The 17,902-nt window shown below is 49.5% G+C and overlaps 1 protein-coding gene across 2 annotated transcripts in view; it reads left to right on the top strand.

Annotated features, from left to right (window-relative positions):
• Positions 1-17,902, top strand: part of LHFPL2 (LHFPL tetraspan subfamily member 2) — a 176,619-nt gene that overhangs the window by 138,197 nt on the left and 20,520 nt on the right. For both annotated transcript variants that reach the window (XM_081230413.1, XM_081230414.1), the window contains exon 4: positions 14,287-14,932. In XM_081230413.1, coding sequence (XP_081086539.1) covers positions 14,503-14,932 — 430 coding nt within the window. In that variant the 5' untranslated portion in view covers positions 14,287-14,502. The remainder of the gene's footprint in view (positions 1-14,286; positions 14,933-17,902) is intronic.

Genomic DNA, 17,902 nt, shown 5'->3' with positions numbered 1-17,902 from the left:
TATCTAAGAAAGGAAGGACTCTCTTTATAACCATGGGTTTTTCAGAACCAAGTAAGGGTTCTTTCATTGCTGGCTCCATATGTGAAGCTAAGGATAGAGAGGACCTCGTTTTTAGTTGTTACCCGAAGACTGGAGTGGGGACTGCTCTGCTGTGGTTCCAAGAATGAGAGAGACACTCTGCACCTGGAAATGAACGGTTACAGGTGGGTTCTCCCTCCCCAGAGGAGAAAGGGGAGGATAAGAGGGAGCCAGTCTAGCCTGCGCCCTCTGACCGGGACCCTTGGACAGCTCCCCGTGCTCAGATGCACCTTCTCTTCTGCCTCTGCACTTGGCACTTCTCATAAGTGTGTCTTTCTCCCCTGCAACCGGAGCCACAGGACTTAGAAAGCCACCTGCTCCAGGGGGAGCCCCTGGTCTGGGAGAAGATGACAAGGGTGGTCATGTTCTTGAAATGACTGAGTTTGGGAGCTAGAAGTGACAGTGGTGATCTGCAGCTCCAACACCCCCCCCCCACTTTCTACCTGAGACCCTGAAGCCAGAGCAGCTAAGGATGCTGCATGTGGTCACACACCATTAGCCAACAGCCTAGATCAGAGCCCGTGTTCCCCTGCTTCCTGTCTAGTGTTTTTGTTCCCACCTATGACTTTGCCATTTGATGAGCTTCAGTCTATAGAAGGATATTGATAGTAGAAGGTGATTTTTTGTGGCTGTGTGGAGACAGCCCACCAAGAGCATGAAAATAAATGTTGACCAAATATGGTAATAGTGATGATTCCTACTACCTGTTGAGTACTTCAGATTATACCTTGCTTTACATGCACGGATTTTTAATCCTTGCAACACCCTTTGGGATAGACACTTTGAACACCTCCACGTCATTGTTCAAAGACACAGAGGTAAAGGTACAGCCAGGGTGATAGCGTTGAAATAGGTCTTTTGTATCCTTTTTGTATCCATTTGTATCCTTTGTGCTGTAGAACTCTTTTTACCTGGAGAAAATTGATATTTGAAGGTGAGGCTAATTACTCATATGCCAGGTGGGCCCTAAAACAGGAAGATCTAAATGGAGAAAGGAATGCCGTGGTGTGACGTCGGAAGTGGCCTTGTTGATGTGGGATTTGGGGCTGGGGATGCTGGATCCGGCTCGAGAAAGTGTACTCCACCTGCCTGGAGTACTTACCATCCAGCAAGCACTGTTCTAACCTTGTTACTTACTCTAACTTAGTTGATCTTCACAACACTCCTGTGTGGTAGGTCCTATTTGTATCCCCATTTTATAGATATAGGAACTGAGGTACAGAGCCACATTTGGGCCCAAGGTGACCGCCTAGGAAGTGGTAGAACCAGAATTCAAATCCAGAAAGTCTGGCTCCAGACTGAATCACCCCCCCCCCCTCCGCCCGAGGCTGCCTTTCTGGATGTGCTCATTGGCTGGAAGGGTGGAGCAGTGGGTTTGGTAGCAACCTTGGGAGGGTGACTGTTGAGCACACCTTCATCCTGTGCGTGAGCCTGAGAGGCCTTTCCCCAAACATTGTCCTGCCCACGTTTTCTGCTGGCACCCAGAATGATCAGCCACCCTGCTCATGGCGGGTTGGCACGTGGGATGTGGAGAAAGGGCCTTTCTCTGCCACATGTGGGTGTCTTCTCCCGAGGCCCGTGGTCATCAGAGCCGTGGGAAATGTTTGCTGTAAGGAAGTTTGTTAGCTCCAACCACCTCAGAGAAATATGTGTCAGCACCCCAGGGTGCTCCTTGTTCTTACCTAACCAAAACACAGTCTTATTTTTCCCCTCCCCTGATTGCCTGGGGCTCCCTTGCCAAGCACCTTTCTGTTTCTGAGCCATGAGGGTTCAAAGGGAGGTGCCCACAGCGGCACCTGGAGTCCAGGGCACCGGACACATGCGTAAACTGGGACAGGTCCCTCTTTGCCCACCTCGCTTAGCAGCCCTTACAGGTGAGAAGGTGGGGAACAAGTGGTTGGGATGTCTCAGGGAAGTGAACCTAAAGCCGTTTGTATTCCTAGTCTTTCCAGCACTGTTGCTTTCATTTTTAAGTGGCCTGGTCTTCTGATCTGTACTCTCTTCTTCTGAGTTCATCTCTGCTTACGAGGCCGTGCTATTGTTAGAAGCTGTAACAGTAAGTCCCTGTTCCCAGAAAGAGTCTTGGATCCTATGAACAAGGACAAGAGTTCAAATTTCCACAGTGGGGTTTTCTGTGACCGGCTTGAACTTTGAGTCTGCACTGACTTCATCTGAGCTGCAGTGAGCAAAGCTCACTTGCTCACTGGGCCGCCTCCTCCCACCTGGCACATTCCTGAGTCCTCAGGCCAGTTCAGTAATGCAGGCCGAGGCCTTGCCTGCCTTTAAGGATGGTCCCGAAGCTGCTGGCAGCTCCACGTTGAACTTGCTTTTCCTCGAAGAGTGCGCGTCCCTTTGGGAACTACACTTAAGCTCATCTGTTTTCAAAACACAGTTTGAATCCTAAATGTCTGGGGAATTCCTCGAGTTAATAAATGAAGGAAGTTTAAACCTGTCTATGGTTTTGAATTTGGCATTCTCATTAGGGAAAGTTGAAAAACGCTGGGTGGCTTGATATCTGGCTGTGAAGTCACTGAGATGGATAGTGTTTAATGAACTGGGCATGGATGCAGCATACAAATCTGTCCTGCTGACTTTTTAGATGTTAAAAACATCTAACATTACAAATGCGTGTGAATGTGTGTCTGTATGTGTGTGTGCATTCCTCATCACACGGTATTTCATGGGTCTTAAATATTTGAGAGAAGTAAGGCACTAAAGAGGGGAAATTTTTGATGCATGAATGAAGAGCCATGTTTGTGAATATCCACTTGTGCATTTTGTTCTTTATTGCTTGTGTGTTCAATACATAAAGCCTTAGGCTGTTTCCAGATCCTTCTCTGAGCTCACTGGCTTTCAGGAAGTGTGTACTGTGGACACAAGACAGGGCAGTTCAGACGTAAGTCTGCAAGTTGTACCTTTGGTTGTGAAAGACCAGCGTCGGTGTGAGTGAAATAATAAAAACAGTGAGTTTGAACATTTCAGTGATGCTTTTAAAAATATGAACCAGCCTACAATAAACTTTGGCCCTTTACTTTAAATCATTCAAAAACTTTCTAAAATACCACTACTGCTTAGCAATGTTGGTTAGAAACGGAAGTGACCTCAGTGAGAATATAGAAGGTGTTGTGTTTTTTTGTTTGTTTGTTTGTTTTTTGTGGTACGCGGGCCTCTCACTGCTGTGGCCTCTCCCGTTGCGGAGCACAGGCTCCGGACGTGCAGGCTCAGCGGCCATGGCTAACGGGCCCAGCCGCTCCGCGGCATGTGGGATCTTCCCGGACCGGGGCACGAACCCACGTCCCCTGCATCGGCAGGCGGACTCTCAAGCACTGCGCCACCAGGGAAGCCCTGTTTTTTTTTTAAAAGTGAGCAATGGCTAGCATTGTCTTGGTCCCTGGGTAAATCCCGAATTAGGTCCTGGTTTTTAAGGATGCGGGTTATCTTACATCATTAGTCCCGTTTCACTGATAATATCCTTTAGTGGGTAATTAGAAGTGCGTCACTCCTCTGAGAGCTTTGCAGGTAAATCCGATGGCAGTGCAAGCCTTGTGGTGTTTGTCTTGATGGGATTCTGGGTGAAGGTTGCTGCTGTTGTGAGCTGCTCCTGCCCTATGCCTTCCTGGCTTGGGGTTTGGGCTGGCACCCCTCTCTGTGAGTCATGCAGCTGGCCTGTCCCCTGGGCCACGTTGGGATGAGGTTTCCGCTGCGCTCATGCTCACACCCGTCACCTCCTTAACGGCTGCTTGGAACCTTGGCACTAAGGCCCAACTTGAACATTAACCACTCCCGTTTCTTCTGTCAGTAGCAATAATTGGGTCAGGTTTTCAGGGCCAGTAGAGATACAAGGAAAGAAAAACGTTTTTGCCATTCTTTAACTACCTGTGACTATTTCCAGATTAACATTTTTGTCTACTACTAATTTTTGAGTTTATAAGATGATACCACATATGTGTGTGTGTGTGTGTGTGTGCACGCGTCTGTGTGTGTCTGTGTCTATATACACAGACTTGGTTCAAAAGGAGGCAATACCTAACTTAAAACAACTGTATTTTTAAAGTGACAGGTGTTCTCATGTGCTGATGAACGTTTTCTTCACGGAAGCCACCAATTTTCACCCTAATGCTATGTTTTTCTCCTTCATCTCTGAAATGACTGTATTCCTGGAGGGAATATTTGGATTCTCATGGTGGAGATGACCTGAAACCAGTTAAAAGTGTGGTCACGGCCGTTTGTCTGCCTGTGACTTGCTTCTTCCACCTCATGCCCCATGGGCTCAGCTTTTCATTCTCTCCGCATTTACTGCCCTGCATCCTGAGCTGTCGTTACTTCTTGTTTGCAGCCAGAGGCCCAGGGCTTCAGTCATCCCCACTGCCCTCGTCCATGGTCTCTTGCCCCCTTGGTTTGTGGATACCCTCACTCCAGCCCTGTGGGCTCCATTCCTTGGAAAGACCTGACCTGATGCCCATTGGAGACAGGCCCCTGGGCAGCCCTGCACCTGTGTCCTGGTCTGACACCTGGTACCAGCTGGCCCTGGACGTGTCTTCTGCGCTGCTGGTCTGGCTGAGCCTCCCTCCAGGCAGAACTGAGAGCTCTCTTCTTGTGTTCGTTAGAAGCACACTTCCTAGTTGCCATCCTAGCTGGCGGCTGCACAAGGTAGCTGGAGCCATCCCAGGATGGAAGAAATAGAAGGAAAGCCGAGGCAGCTCCGAGTGAGTCAGGACTCTTTGGAAAGAGGCTCGGAGAAGCGCCTGATGTGGGAAGCGATTCTTCCAGCTGTCACTCTCAGAGTCACTGCTGATGTCCTCATTTACTCAATTGGGACTTTTTCTTCTTTCTTAGCACTTCCATTCATTAACCCTGAAATAAGTATATTAAGAAAGTAAAGTTTTTATCAAAGCAGTTTACCTCAGTGAGTTGTACAGTGAATGTTTCTGAGATAGTTGCCAAGCTTTCATGTGTCTCACTAGATGAATTTTATTGTTGTTAAATTTCAAGCAGTTCTTCGCCGTGTCTGTCGTAGGGGATGGTGGAGTTGAATGTATCCCAACGCCAAAGACAGGATGCAAAGGCACTGGCTCTGCTAGGAGCTCAGCCCTCAGAGGAGGCTGGGTCGTGCCATGACCCTAAAATCTCAGCATCGGCAGCAACAGAGGTTTGGTTTTTTCACCCACACTGCACGTCCGTCAAGGGCCGGCTATGCCTCTGCTTCATGTTGTCAGGGACCCAGGTGGATGGAGAGATCTCTGTCGGGGATTTTTCTGATTTCATGGGAGTGGGAAGAGAGCTGGACAACAAAGCACCAGCTCCTAAGCTCTTCTGCCCAGAAGTGGCATGTGTCACTTCTGCCCATGTTGGATTGGCTGAACAAGTCCCGTGGTCAGGTCTGATGTTGATGGGGTGGAAAAATATCATCTTCCTCGAAGAAGAGACAGAATATTTGAAAGTGTAATACAGTCTTTCACAAGAGCTTTCCCAGAAGCTTCCAGTCAGGAAGGGACTTTTGTTCTAGTTGACTCTTGAGTTTACTTGGTGTTTTATGGGTTTGTGTGAGAGGCTCAGAGTAACAGGTGGCATAATCCTCTCCATTGATCGTGTTTGGGCCTTCTTAAGCTGCTGGAGGGGAACCTGGCTGGTGGCCTTGTATCTTGTGAACAAGCAGCAATTCTTTCTGCCTCTGTGCAGAAAGGACAAGAAAGCCTGCAGTTGCTGTAAGAATGAACATCCGTGCTCCCCAGTGCTGGGGCAGGCTGCCCAGCTGTCCACAAGGGTTATTAATTCTCAGAGTTGGGTCACTAAACAGAGGGCATTTGAAGTCCCCCTCTATGACACCAGGGAGTTCACGAAGCAGGAAGTATCTTGATTTTTATGTGTAAGGTCTTATAAGTTTTTCGTTTTCCACCCTGTGTTACTTTTGTCCATTAAAACTCTCTGCTTTCTTATTGATCCTGAAAATACTAGTGAGGCTCACGTAATGGCTTATATTTTGCCAGAATTCATTATGAATATGAAAAATATCTTCTATTTAAAATCATGTAAAACAGTAACATTAAAAGGCATCTCTTGAAGCTCAAGTTGTAATTCCGCTTCAGCAAACCCGAAACCTTTGACACCCCACACAGTGCGTACAGGGCATAGGCATGTGGGCCCTGGCTAGCAGTATCTGTGCTGAGTCACACCTTGGTGCCCACCATGGAAGTTGGTTCTTCAGTCTCTCCTGTTGGACAGAAACAGAAAGACACATAAAGGAAGACTTGCCTCCTGCAGATTTTTAGATGATGACGTTTGTAGAAAGAAAAGAAGTTATAAAATGTGTAAGTGGGGGACTTCCCTGGTGGTCCAGTGGTTAAGAATCCGCCTTCCAATGCAAGGGACGCGGGTTCGATCCCTGGTTGGGGAAATAAGATCCCACTTGCCGCGGGGCAACTACGTCTGCGCCCCGCAACTACTGATCCCACACGTTCTGGAGCCCACGCACCACAACTAGAGAGAAGCCCACAAGCTGCGACTAGAGAAGCCCACGTGCCGCAGCGAAGGATCCCACATGTCGCAATGAAGATCCCACATGACGGAAATAAGACCTGGCACAGCCAAATCAATAAATCAATAATGTGTAAGTGGGCTTGAGAAATCTTAAAGAATGGATCATTTAGAAAATAGGACCAGACAGGTGGACCTGTTGTCCCTGGTTGCTGATGCCTCAAGACAGAGTATAAAAATGATCCCTCTAGAAATGTGTGCTCAGACAGCAAATTGATTGGATACAGAGGAGTTGGAGTGGGCATCGAGGAAGACACATGTGACCGGCCAGGACTGGTGAATTAAAAAAACAAACTTGACAGTGAGCGGCTCCTCAGCGAGTGATCAGACCCAGAAAAAAGAGGCTTGCTGAGGTGTTCTGGAGAGTGGAAGCTTCACTTCTCTGGAGGGGCCACCAGGCAGCTGAAACCACCTCTGGGTTCAGTGGGAGAGAGAAGCATCTTGCAGAGGGGAGCCAAGCTGGGGTCAGGTAATAACTGGAATGCCTGAAATTACTTAGGTCTACTTGGTAAGTTCCTTGAGATTCCCTGACATTTGCAGTGGCCAAGGCCACCTGAGCATGTACTGAGTGGCCAGCCCAACTCTGGAGAAGGAGAATTCGAGAGAAATAAAGGCGATGTGACCAAACTTGCAGTTTCGAGAAGCCCCATTTTGCCATTCGTAGAGTAGAGATTACTGAAAGCAAAAGCTGATTTTCGTTTGTGGTCCAGAAAAACTGCCAGGACCCCGGGAGAGGCAGGGTCGAGGTTCTGTCAACTCTGGCAAGTTGGATTCCACATCCTGTCAGCCTGACATCTTGGACATACAGATTAGCTTGGACCTTAAAAGAATTTTGCAGAAAAACGGCTGCAAGTGTACTTAATTTAGTGAATACTGTGCATGTCCATCCAGATGATAGAACATGACTTGCTCATTAGAGCAGACCTTTCTAAAGTGTGGGGATTTTCGAGCTCTGTTTTAAGTTGCACCTACAAATGTGAAGACTGCAGGAAGGCCCCAGAGCGGGGCTGTCACCCTCCACGGCCCGACTTGCTCTGCTGCGGGAGGGCCGCTGTTAGCAGCACCCTTGGCCTCTGCTCGCTACATACGAGTAGCACCCCTCCCTACTCCAAGTTGTGACAACCGAAAATGTCTCCAGACATTGCCAGGTGTCCCCTGCAAGGCGGGAGGGGCACAGTCGCCCCCGGTTGAGAAGCACAGCTTGAGGGTTTGCCCGTAGAGTCAGAGGTGGGATGGAGCGGAGGGGTTTATCCCTGAGGAAAGGATACTGTCAATGAGCACGAGGTGCTGAACATGTTGAGGCTGTAGCCTGAAGAACAGTGTAATTATTAGTGTACTTGGACCCTCCTCTTAAACGGAGTCAAGGTGTCTGCATTTCCATAGTCAGTGTAGTTCAGGTCAGGGAGGGGCCAGGACAAATGAGAGTTTGCAGAACTTCCTTTGGTAGCTGATTTTTTTTACAAAGATCGTGGAAGGTGCTGAGCTGCTCACTCCAGCGCTGTCTCTTCAGTTCTAACACCGCTTGTGCTCCGAAGAGGAGGTCCCGATGGACAGGGGGTCCCCCGCACGCTGTCCTCCGAGGATTCCCGGATAACACGTGAGCGGAGGCGTGAGAGGGCGGCTGGTTTCCCGGCAGAGTCGCCCGTGCCTGTGACTTGCGTGGCTGTAAGAGCTGTGCCGGGGACAGCTGGTCTGGCTGTGTCCTGATGCTCTGGGCCACCCGCCTGTCGGCCTTCTCTTCGGCCTCAGCGCCCGCCGCCCACGCCCCCTCCCTGCCCCTGCCCCTGCCCCAGCCCCAGGGAACGGCGCTGTGCAAGCGGACCGCACCCGTGTGAGACCTCCTCCCAGCGGACGGACTCTCAGGGTCTAGTGTGTAAAGAAGCTCCTGGGGGCTTGTTAAAAACGCAGTTTTCTGGCAGCACCTCCAGAAAGTTTGGTTCAGTGTGTGGGAACCAGGAACGTAGGCTTTTGGAAACAGGTGGCCCACATCCCCCTCTAGGAGCTGGGGGCGTCCAGGGACGGCACTCTTAGAAGTAGCACTCTAGGGGGTCTTTCCAGCTTCTGGAAGGCAAAAGCACATAAATTCTACTTTCCTAATCTTCTTATCCTTCCGGAGACGCTGGGCTGGAGGCCATGGTGGTGAGTCTTTGTGGGACTTGTGCATCTGAGGGAGGTGGTAATAATGAACACGGATATGGGCCAAGAAACTACCCGCGGTGTGGGAGCAAAGTGCAGTCTGCTCCGAAGCGTATCGCTTGTTTGGGCCACATGGGTCAGTGTAGTAAATTTATTATTAATCACAGGAGTTCCTTTTTTTTTTTTTTTAGTACTCACTGAACCACAAAGACTATGTAAAGTAAAATCCCTTTGGTGAAGGATTTCTTTAGCTTCCAGGATGGCCTCGACAGGGCTTCTTCACTGTGACATCAGAACGACCACCACCAAGTGCCCCCCGCCCCGCCCCCACGTCCTGCCCAGAGCAGACTTCTGCTCACTGCCTCACCAACACTTGGATTTTTTTTAGGGCCAGACAGGACCAGGCAGACTGGTCTGTTTTTGTCTCTGTCTTTCTATATACACACACATACACTTATGCATATGTACGTATGTGTAAAGTTACTGATTCTGAGGTGTAGCCTCAATCATATTCCTCCCAAATGTGATGCAGTAGGAATTACACAGCATCACCTACAAAGGATTCTCACCAAAAATGTTTAAGCTGAATCTAAACTAGCCTTTCAATTTAACCTCCAGTTTCTCTACCGGAGGATAGGATAGGGTCGAGGATAGAGAACAAGTTTAAATGGCAACACGAGGAACTAGACAAATTGTGGGATCCTGTAAGACAACTGGCCTGGTATCTTCAAAAAAAGCAACGTCAGAGGGAAAAATGCAGGCGGCACAGGGGTAGGTTAGGGACGGAAGGACTATTTTTGACTAAAAGAGACTAAAGACATAACGAAATGCAATGCGTGAGCCTTGACTGAGTCATGGTTTTAAAAAAACAGCAAAAATTGAGTCAGGGTAGGGAAATCTGAGTGTGGACCCAGCTTTTGGATATAAAGGAGTTATTGTCAGTTTTCTTGGGTGTGTTAATTTTACTGTGGTCACGAAGGAGAATGTCCTCATTTTTAGGTGTATGCAAAAGCATTTAGGAGTGAAGTGTCAAGACATCTGTGACTCATTTTCAGACGGTTCAGAGAAAAGATGTCTGCATATGAGTGTGAGTGTGTGTGCTATGGATCTGTAGAACAGATACGGCAACGTGTTAACCAGTGTTCCGTATGCGGTGTTCATTGTCTGTTCTCTTCACCTTATATCTATGCTTGCAAATTTTCTTAATGAAGTTGAAAAACAGAACCAAGGTGAGTAAGCTGGTGGTGGTCTTCAAAACGTGGTTTGCAGGGTCTCCTCCTCGGGCTTTGCTGTTGCTGTTGCTGTGATGGTGGAGAGTGTGGGCATTTGACGCAGCGGTGATTGAAGTGCGCTCGGTCTGCCCCACCTTTCGAGAAGCTGTGACCTTTGTTCCCAGGCTTCTGTACCGTGATCTCCTCGTCAACTGGTGCTGGGCGGTTCTGCCTCACATGCACTCTCTTCCGCTTGCACTGACAGCACGAAGCTGCCAAGGAAAGGACCCCTTTCAGAGGTGCCAGCTCTGCTCACACCTCCCCCTTCTTTTAGATATTAGGGCTCTTTGGAGAGCTATGTATGACGACTCCCATGGACCAACCATTTGTCACTCCTCCTGGCTTTGTATTCTTTTTTTTTTTTTTTTTTGCGGTACACGGGCCTCTCACTGTTGTGGCCTCTCCCGTTGCGGAGCACAGGCTCCGGACGCACAGGCCCAACGGCCATGGCTCACGGGCCCAGCCGCTCCGCGGCATGTGGGATCTTCCCAGACCGGGGCACGAACCCGTGTCCCCTGCATCGGCAGGCGGACTCTCAACCACTGCGCCACCAGGGAAGCCCCTGGCTTTGTATTCTGACTGTGGTATATTAATTACCCTAGGTTTCTGTAGGAGTCTCATTTGTTTTGGGTTTTTTTCCTTATTTCTTGCTAAGAGGCTTTCCTCTGTGGATCTTCGTGACAATCATAGCATCTTTTTCTGAAAGTCAGAGGGCTGTCCACATTATCCATCAGGGATGGGGTAGTAAAGCCAGGTGTCCTGGAGGGGATATGTATTTAGTGGTCCACGGAGAGAAAATGTTTACATGGAATGTCAACAAGGGTCTGGTCTTACTACAGGATCTTTGGAGGAGTGGGAATCACAGTGAACAGCAGGGTGGTGCTAAGGAGCTCTGTGCTGAATCTCCGGGTTAACAAAATCTGTGACAGGGATCTGTCTTCCCATGATGTGGATGTTATCTCAGTACGTGACTTTCCGTGCACATCTGCTATGGCCAAACGGGCATTTGACCAGAGTACAGAGCACGGTAGAAGCCCCTTGCTGCACTTCCAGATTTTCCCCTATCCCACGGACCCGAGGGCTTTTCTTGGATGCTGAGGAAAGCCAGTTTTTGTCAGTCAGCCTTGCATATTGGGGCTGTTCCTCTAATAGTGGTAATTAGCAGATCTGCTGGCAAGACCAAAACATCTTATCTCCCTGTTGCAAACAGAAGAATGAAGGCGTCATTCCAGCCACTCTGGTGTGGATGTGAGAATCTGGTATAGTGGAGGAGGGAATTGTTTCAGTACAGATGGACAGACGACTCTACTTTCTGAATTTAAGCACAGGGGTCCCTAAATAATCTTGCCTCAAATTTGGCATGAACCATTTTGCTAAGCCTGAATGTGCCATCTCCCCTTCTCCTGAAGTTTCACATCCTTTCTCTTTAGAAGTTGCACCCTAATTGCATCCCTGACTCTGAGGTGAGCTTGCTGACCAGAACAGTATACCCTTCGCATATTCATCAAGATCCAAGTCACCTGAGAGGTTGTAGCAGAGTCTGAGGTTCTGCAAGAGGACAACTCTGTAGAGGTTTTCTATTCATACTGAAAAATTGCCATTAAACAGTAGAGGGGCAGCAGGGATTCAGAGCACCTGGGCCCATCAGTAAACTGGCTTTTTCTAATCAAGTGGGAAGATCTCGTAGAGCCTCATTCTCTCCTAACAAGCACTCTCCACCTGTAGATTGAAAGTGTTTGTAAGCCTGGTGGGTGGGCCCAGCTTGCATGGGGTGGGGCGTCCTCCCGGGAGCCATCCTAGCTTGTTTGCTTGTTCTCATTTAGAATGATCACTTTCATTATACACAGCCTCCTCCAAAGCTCTTTTGTATTGGTAACGTTTTACTCAAAAGGCATTTCTCTTTGGTAATATTGGGGGGTGGGGGAGGTGAGAGTGAGCGAGTGGGAGTAGGTTATACTTCTGGCCTGAGGCTAATTTATTTTCCCCAGCTGAGCTTGTCAGCTGTGTTAGGCAGTAGGGAAACAGGAAGTAAGACCAGGACCTCACCCTCAAAGCCCACCAGGGAAGCTTTAGACATGAGTGACCTCATCCATCTCTAAATAGCCTCTGCTTAATCTTTTTTTTTTTTATTATTTTTTTTTTTTGCGGTACGCGGGCCTCTCACCGCTGCGGCCCCTCCCGTTGCGGAGCACAGGCTCCGGACGCGCAGGCCCAGCGACCATGGCTCACGGGCCCAGCCGCTCCGCGGCACGCGGGACCCTCCCGGACCGGGGCACGAACCCGCGTCCCCCGCACCGGCAGGCAGACTCCCAACCACTGCGCCACCAGGGAAGCCCTCTGCTTAATCTTTTAACGGCCAAGTTTCTGTTATCCACGGTGCACTTCCCTTGGTTAAACAGTTGTCCGACCAGTGTCATCCATGTTAGGGGAAAAGCTTCTGAGGCAAAGGAGTTGATATTTACTAAGCACCTACTATGCCAGGCACTGTGTGAAGTGCTTTCACAGAATGTTGCTTATTTCTCCCAACAATATTGTGAGGCAGGGTACCCTTTTTTCTTCATGTGTCCATGAGGCAGCTGAAAGCTAAGGTTCTGAGAAGTTAGATGCCAATATGGCCAGTCTGTGGTGGAGCTAGATTTGGAGCCCAGACTTGATGAACACCAAAACCCTTGCATGCAGCACACCACCTCTCCCTTCCCCAGTGCCCCCCCCACACACCCATGATGGTTAAGTTCCTCTGTTCCTAGCTTTGCACTAGCTAATTTTGCAATATAGCATCTTGTATAAGTGCAGTCATGTGAGGATTGTTAAATACACTGTGTTTTATAAGGTAAGTAATCACCTCTAACTAGGATGTTAGCCAGCATGGTGGAGAAGCTGTGACACCCACTCCCTTCTTTCCCCACTTCCCTCCCTCTTCCATAACTCCCTGCCCAACCATTGCCCACATGCCATGAGGCTCTTTGTAGTCCTTGGGGAGTTGACATGACCTCAGTTAATAAGATCTAACCATTCAGAACAGAGCCATGTGCCCAGATGTCAGATGTGAGCTGTGCGATTCTTCCTGACCTTGGTGGGCTGGGGGCGGGGGGAGGCGCGCAGTAAATGGGGCTGTGAGGAGGAGCCCTGCGGCCCATTTCAGGGTTCAGGCCTCCCTGAAGGGGGTTTAAGCTGTTAGAGCCCTCTGGTAATGAAGCCGTTTGTCCTTGGGAACAGAACGAGTCCTTGTGAGATGAGAAACAATGCGCATGTTGAGTTTCAGACCTGGGGTGAATCGAAGCTCAGGCAGAGAGGCACATGTGATGAACTGGGACAGTTCAAGGGACGCATTCTTCACAGGCATGTCTCTGTTGTCAACAAGTCCCCTCAGTGGTAATGATACTTAGTCAATGGTCATTAATGCCTCTGTTTTGAATAATTTCCCCAAGTGAGTAAGTCATCAGTTCTTCTTGGAGCTTTATTTTTCTTCTTTGTATTTTAACTTGTGTAGTTCATTTTGTCTAAAAATCACCCTGTGAGAAATGGATGAAAAATAAGTTTGGGTGGCAAAGTTTTATTATTTGTCGGGGCATTGTTTTCCTTTTAAATTCTCATTTACCTCTGAAGCAAATACTCCCTCCTTTGTCTCTGCTAGTAATTTGATTCCCAGGAAATAAAGTTGGGTGTTACTACTCTCTACTGTTAAGCAAAAAGTTTTGATGCAAGTTTTTCTAACTTAGCTCACCTAACACCAAAACAGCAGGCAAAGAGTCCTGTAAACTTTAAAAAAAACGCAGGCAGTCCGTTGATATAGTTCACTGGCAGTCATATCTTCATCTGTCTGGATCCCTGTGCTCTTGGACTTTTTCTAATAAGATATAATAGAGCAGGAGCCACGTCCCAAGAGCATGCAGCTGGGGCAGGAACCCCATGCACAGCGTGCCCCCGGGTGGGTGCAGGGACTGGCATGGGCCCCTCTGTCGTGCTGCCGAGAGATAAGGGTAACCACAGACGCCTCAGAGCGCAGTGAGGGAGACCTTGAAACAAAAACACCAGCCGACACCGCCGAGGACGGCGGCGTGTTGGCGGGGGCGCAGGATTCGCCGGGGCAAGGTTCTGTGGGCACGAGGGGCGCCGCCGGGCAGGGCTGCGCAGGGCGTGGGGCAGCCGTGCCGCGGGCGCGCACCGGGGTCTGAGCACCGGCCGGAGTGCAGGCGGCCGGGCGGGCAGGCGGCGGGGGCGGGGCCGGCGCCGCTAACCGCTCTCCTCCCCTCTCTCTCCTCCGTAGGTGAGGCTTGCGGCCGCGCGGAGCTGTGACATGGCAGCATGACAGCCCCGGAGAGCGCTGCCCCACGACGCCGCCGGGACGAGGGAGCCCCCGAGCAGCGGCCACTGCCGGCCCGGAGCGCCTGAGCCTCCTTCCCGCGCCTTCCCCACCGCCCTCCGGGCTCGCCTGTACAGTTCACCCCGTGGCCTCCTGACTCCTGACGCCTCGAACATCAATATGTGTCATGTCATTGTCACCTGTCGCTCGATGCTCTGGACCCTCCTGAGTATTGTGGTGGCGTTTGCCGAGCTCATTGCCTTCATGAGCGCAGACTGGCTGATTGGAAAAGCCAAGCCCCGCGGCAGCGCCGAGCCCAGCGAGCAGGGCGGAGGCTCCCTGGAGCCCCACCACCCCACGCTGGGCATCTACGCCCGCTGCATCCGGAACCCCGGCGTGCAGCACTTCCAGCGGGAGACACTGTGCGGGCCCTACGCCGAGACCTTCGGAGAGATCGCCAGCGGCTTCTGGCAGGCCACCGCTATTTTCTTAGCCGTGGGCATCTTCATTCTCTGCATGGTGGCCCTGGTGTCCGTCTTCACCATGTGTGTGCAGAGCATCATGAAGAAAAGTATTTTCAACGTCTGCGGGCTGCTGCAAGGAATTGCAGGTAGGCGTGCGCGGAGGGCGAGGGGGCCTGAGAGCCATGTGTGTGCTCGTGCGTGTGTGCAGCACCCTCACTGCTCGTTCATTTGCTGCCACACTTGAGGAGGACGGTCTTCTGTCCGGTTCCAGGCAGCAGGCGCGCGCTGCCCTCATCGCTCCCTTTCCCTGCGTCACTCCCCTGAAGTGAAGGAAGTGTCTGTTCTCTGCTCTGGCCTGCTCCTCTTCCTTGCTTATTTCCTCGGGTTCTACGTTGCTGGGTTTTGTTTGAGTAACTACTCCTACTTTTTGCTTTTCCCATTAAATTAACAGCATGCTTTGCGCGTCGTGCGTCCAGGGAAGAACTGCGGTGTGTGAGGCCCCCCAGCAGCGGGCCCTGTGTGCTGGGATGAGCGTGAGCGTGGGGCGTTCATTCACAGGCAGTGAGCCTGGTGCTGCCACCCACTCTCGGCCCCGTCCTCGGCCCCATCCCCGGCCCCAGGATGATTTCAGCTTTCGCAGGCGAAGAAGCTGGCTGGAAGGGAATTAGTATCAGCTGCTCTGTGTTTAATAATGTTCTGGTTTAAATTGTCTGTCTCCTGGAGACAATTGTCAGAATGTTCTGTGCACTCAGATCAGAAATTACAAACTAACTGTTCCACTTTCTGGGAGTTTCTCACTAATGAGCTTGTTAGAAATCAGTGGAAAGAAAAGTATGAGCACTTTACGGGGATCCCAGAGGGGAGACTGTGAGCTCCAAGAAAACTTCCATGGCTGCCCGCATTTTCATAGGCTGTCCCATGTGGAGTTGAAAAGTGGATCTGGAACCAAGAGGGTATCCGTCTGTCCACGCTCAAGGGACTTGTTCTGAGCAGCAGAAACACACACACACACACACACACACACACAGCCACAGTACTCCCACAGAGTTTGAAGACATCCTCAGGAAGCAGAGGAATAGACTCTTGCTTTGATTCTCAGGAAAAAAATTCACTTTTTAAACAACCACAACCAAGGTATTTATTAATCTGAACTCTAACAGGAGAAACAGCAATCCACTTAGAACCCTCATTGAAGGGCACATCCTGTAGCTGCGTTCACGGGGCTGCTGACAATGGAGATAAGCACTGAGCCTGGCATCCAGGCCTGTAAAGAAACAGACCTCGAATGAATTAGCTCTTGCCTGCCTTATAGCAAACTCTTGAGCTCAGCAGGGCTGGCTTCCAAACAAACAGGTCAAACAGCAGTTTTTTTTTCCAAACAGCTGATAAGATGATGTTTTCTGTTTCTCAAACCTTAGGGGGCCCCATGTGTGTATGTGGGGGAGAGGGTAATGGGCTCAGAGAAATGACAGAGGACGTGCTTCACAGTCAAGCTCTGTTTCAATGGGGGATATACTCGTGACAGATCTCAGGACCCCTCATCTCTTTATCTGCCAGGATCAGCCGTACCATAAGAGACCCAGGCACTCATAGGCACTCACGGAATTTGGGAGGCCAGGATTCTGATTTTCAGCTTTGCTACTAACTTGCAGTTTCACTTGAGATAAATGCACCAATTCTGTGGATCTTGGCATTCCTCTTCTGAAAGATAGGGAGATTGGAAAATATGATCCTATCTTAGAGTTTTGATTCTGTGAAGCTCATTGTCCCCCTTTTGATTCACTTCTCAAATCTGCAGTTCATCCCCTAAGCTTGGATTTTCACTTCCGAGAAATGTTCATTAAGGTAGGTTTCCATCCTGGTTCATCTTTTTCTTGTCAGAGAAAGGCCTCTACTTTATCCCCCCCAGGCACACAGTGCCTCGGGGGCATGTGTATCTTACAGCTTGTTGAGGAGTGTTACCAAAGTGTTACTAAAGCTTTTGAAAAATCAAAATAAACACGTAGATGAAGGGAAGCCAGTTTACACAAATAATTAATCCTGTTGAAGAGTCCTGGTTCACCAGAGAGGCGTATTTTTGCTCAGTTTGCCCTGACTATATTTTATTTGCTTATCTTCGATGACTTCATGCTTTTATTATGAGTTTTGTCAATATGCTGGTATGCAGATGAGACTCCTGGTTTGTCATCCCTAGGAATGCTTTTCATCTTGAGAAACTTAGTGCTTTCCAGCAAAGGACTGGCCATTTACAGTAGGGTGGGACATCTTGGGCCATACCACCACAATCGGTCTTTTGCAATCAATTTGCAGAAAATTATAGATGTCTCTCAGTCTCAAAGACTGTTTACATGCAGTTTTTAATAAGGTGTTACTCCAGTGAATTTAGTCTCTTAAGAATGTGGATTAGTCCAACAAGTCTTCTGGTGCTCTTGTTTGCTATTTCACATAAATGGCTAGAGTGTTCATTTTGGCACAGAGATGAGTACATATTTTAGGTATTATTCATACACTCCAGTGAGTTATTCTTGACTTTTCTCTTTCTCTCTGCCTCAGGCCTCTAGGAAGAAGGGCTGGGGAGAAGGGAGCAGTAGCACACCCAAGATGCTGGGCTGTTGGTCATCTGTCTCTCCAAAGTCTTGATTTTTCTAAAAGAAATTTTTCTCCTCATCCCCTTTCACGTATGTTCCCCATGCATACATATGGCATCTCAAAACGTCTGAAATTGCTAAAAGTTGGCCAGAGGCAGAGATTCCTGTACAGTCAGATTCTGCCTCTCTAAGGGGCCACTGATCTAAGGCTAAGAACTGAAATACAGGAAAGTGGATTCTCCTCACCTCCCAGCCCAGCAGCACCCCTCTGAGAAGAAATCATTGGAAGGATGGACTGAACGCTGGTCAGCTGGCTCCCTCATGTTGGGGAGGGGATGAGGGGCACATCTTTGAGGGATGCCTAGTGGGCTCTTTCTCCAATAGTAGAGGTCTCCACCAGGCAGTTCAAGCCAGCATCAGTGGCAGCCATGGCCCTTGAATCTATGGCTTAAGAGAGTTGCCCCCTGGGTGTCTGAAGCAGCTGACTTGCTTTCTCTCCTCTTGGCCGGTCTCTAAGAGCATCTGGTC

This window comes from Mesoplodon bidens, assembly GCF_964165515.1.
Source record: "Mesoplodon bidens genome assembly, chromosome: 4".
Taxonomy (NCBI): domain Eukaryota; kingdom Metazoa; phylum Chordata; class Mammalia; order Artiodactyla; family Ziphiidae; genus Mesoplodon; species Mesoplodon bidens.
The sequence above is the reverse complement of the archived record's forward strand: the minus strand, read 5'-3'. Positions and strand labels throughout refer to the sequence as shown.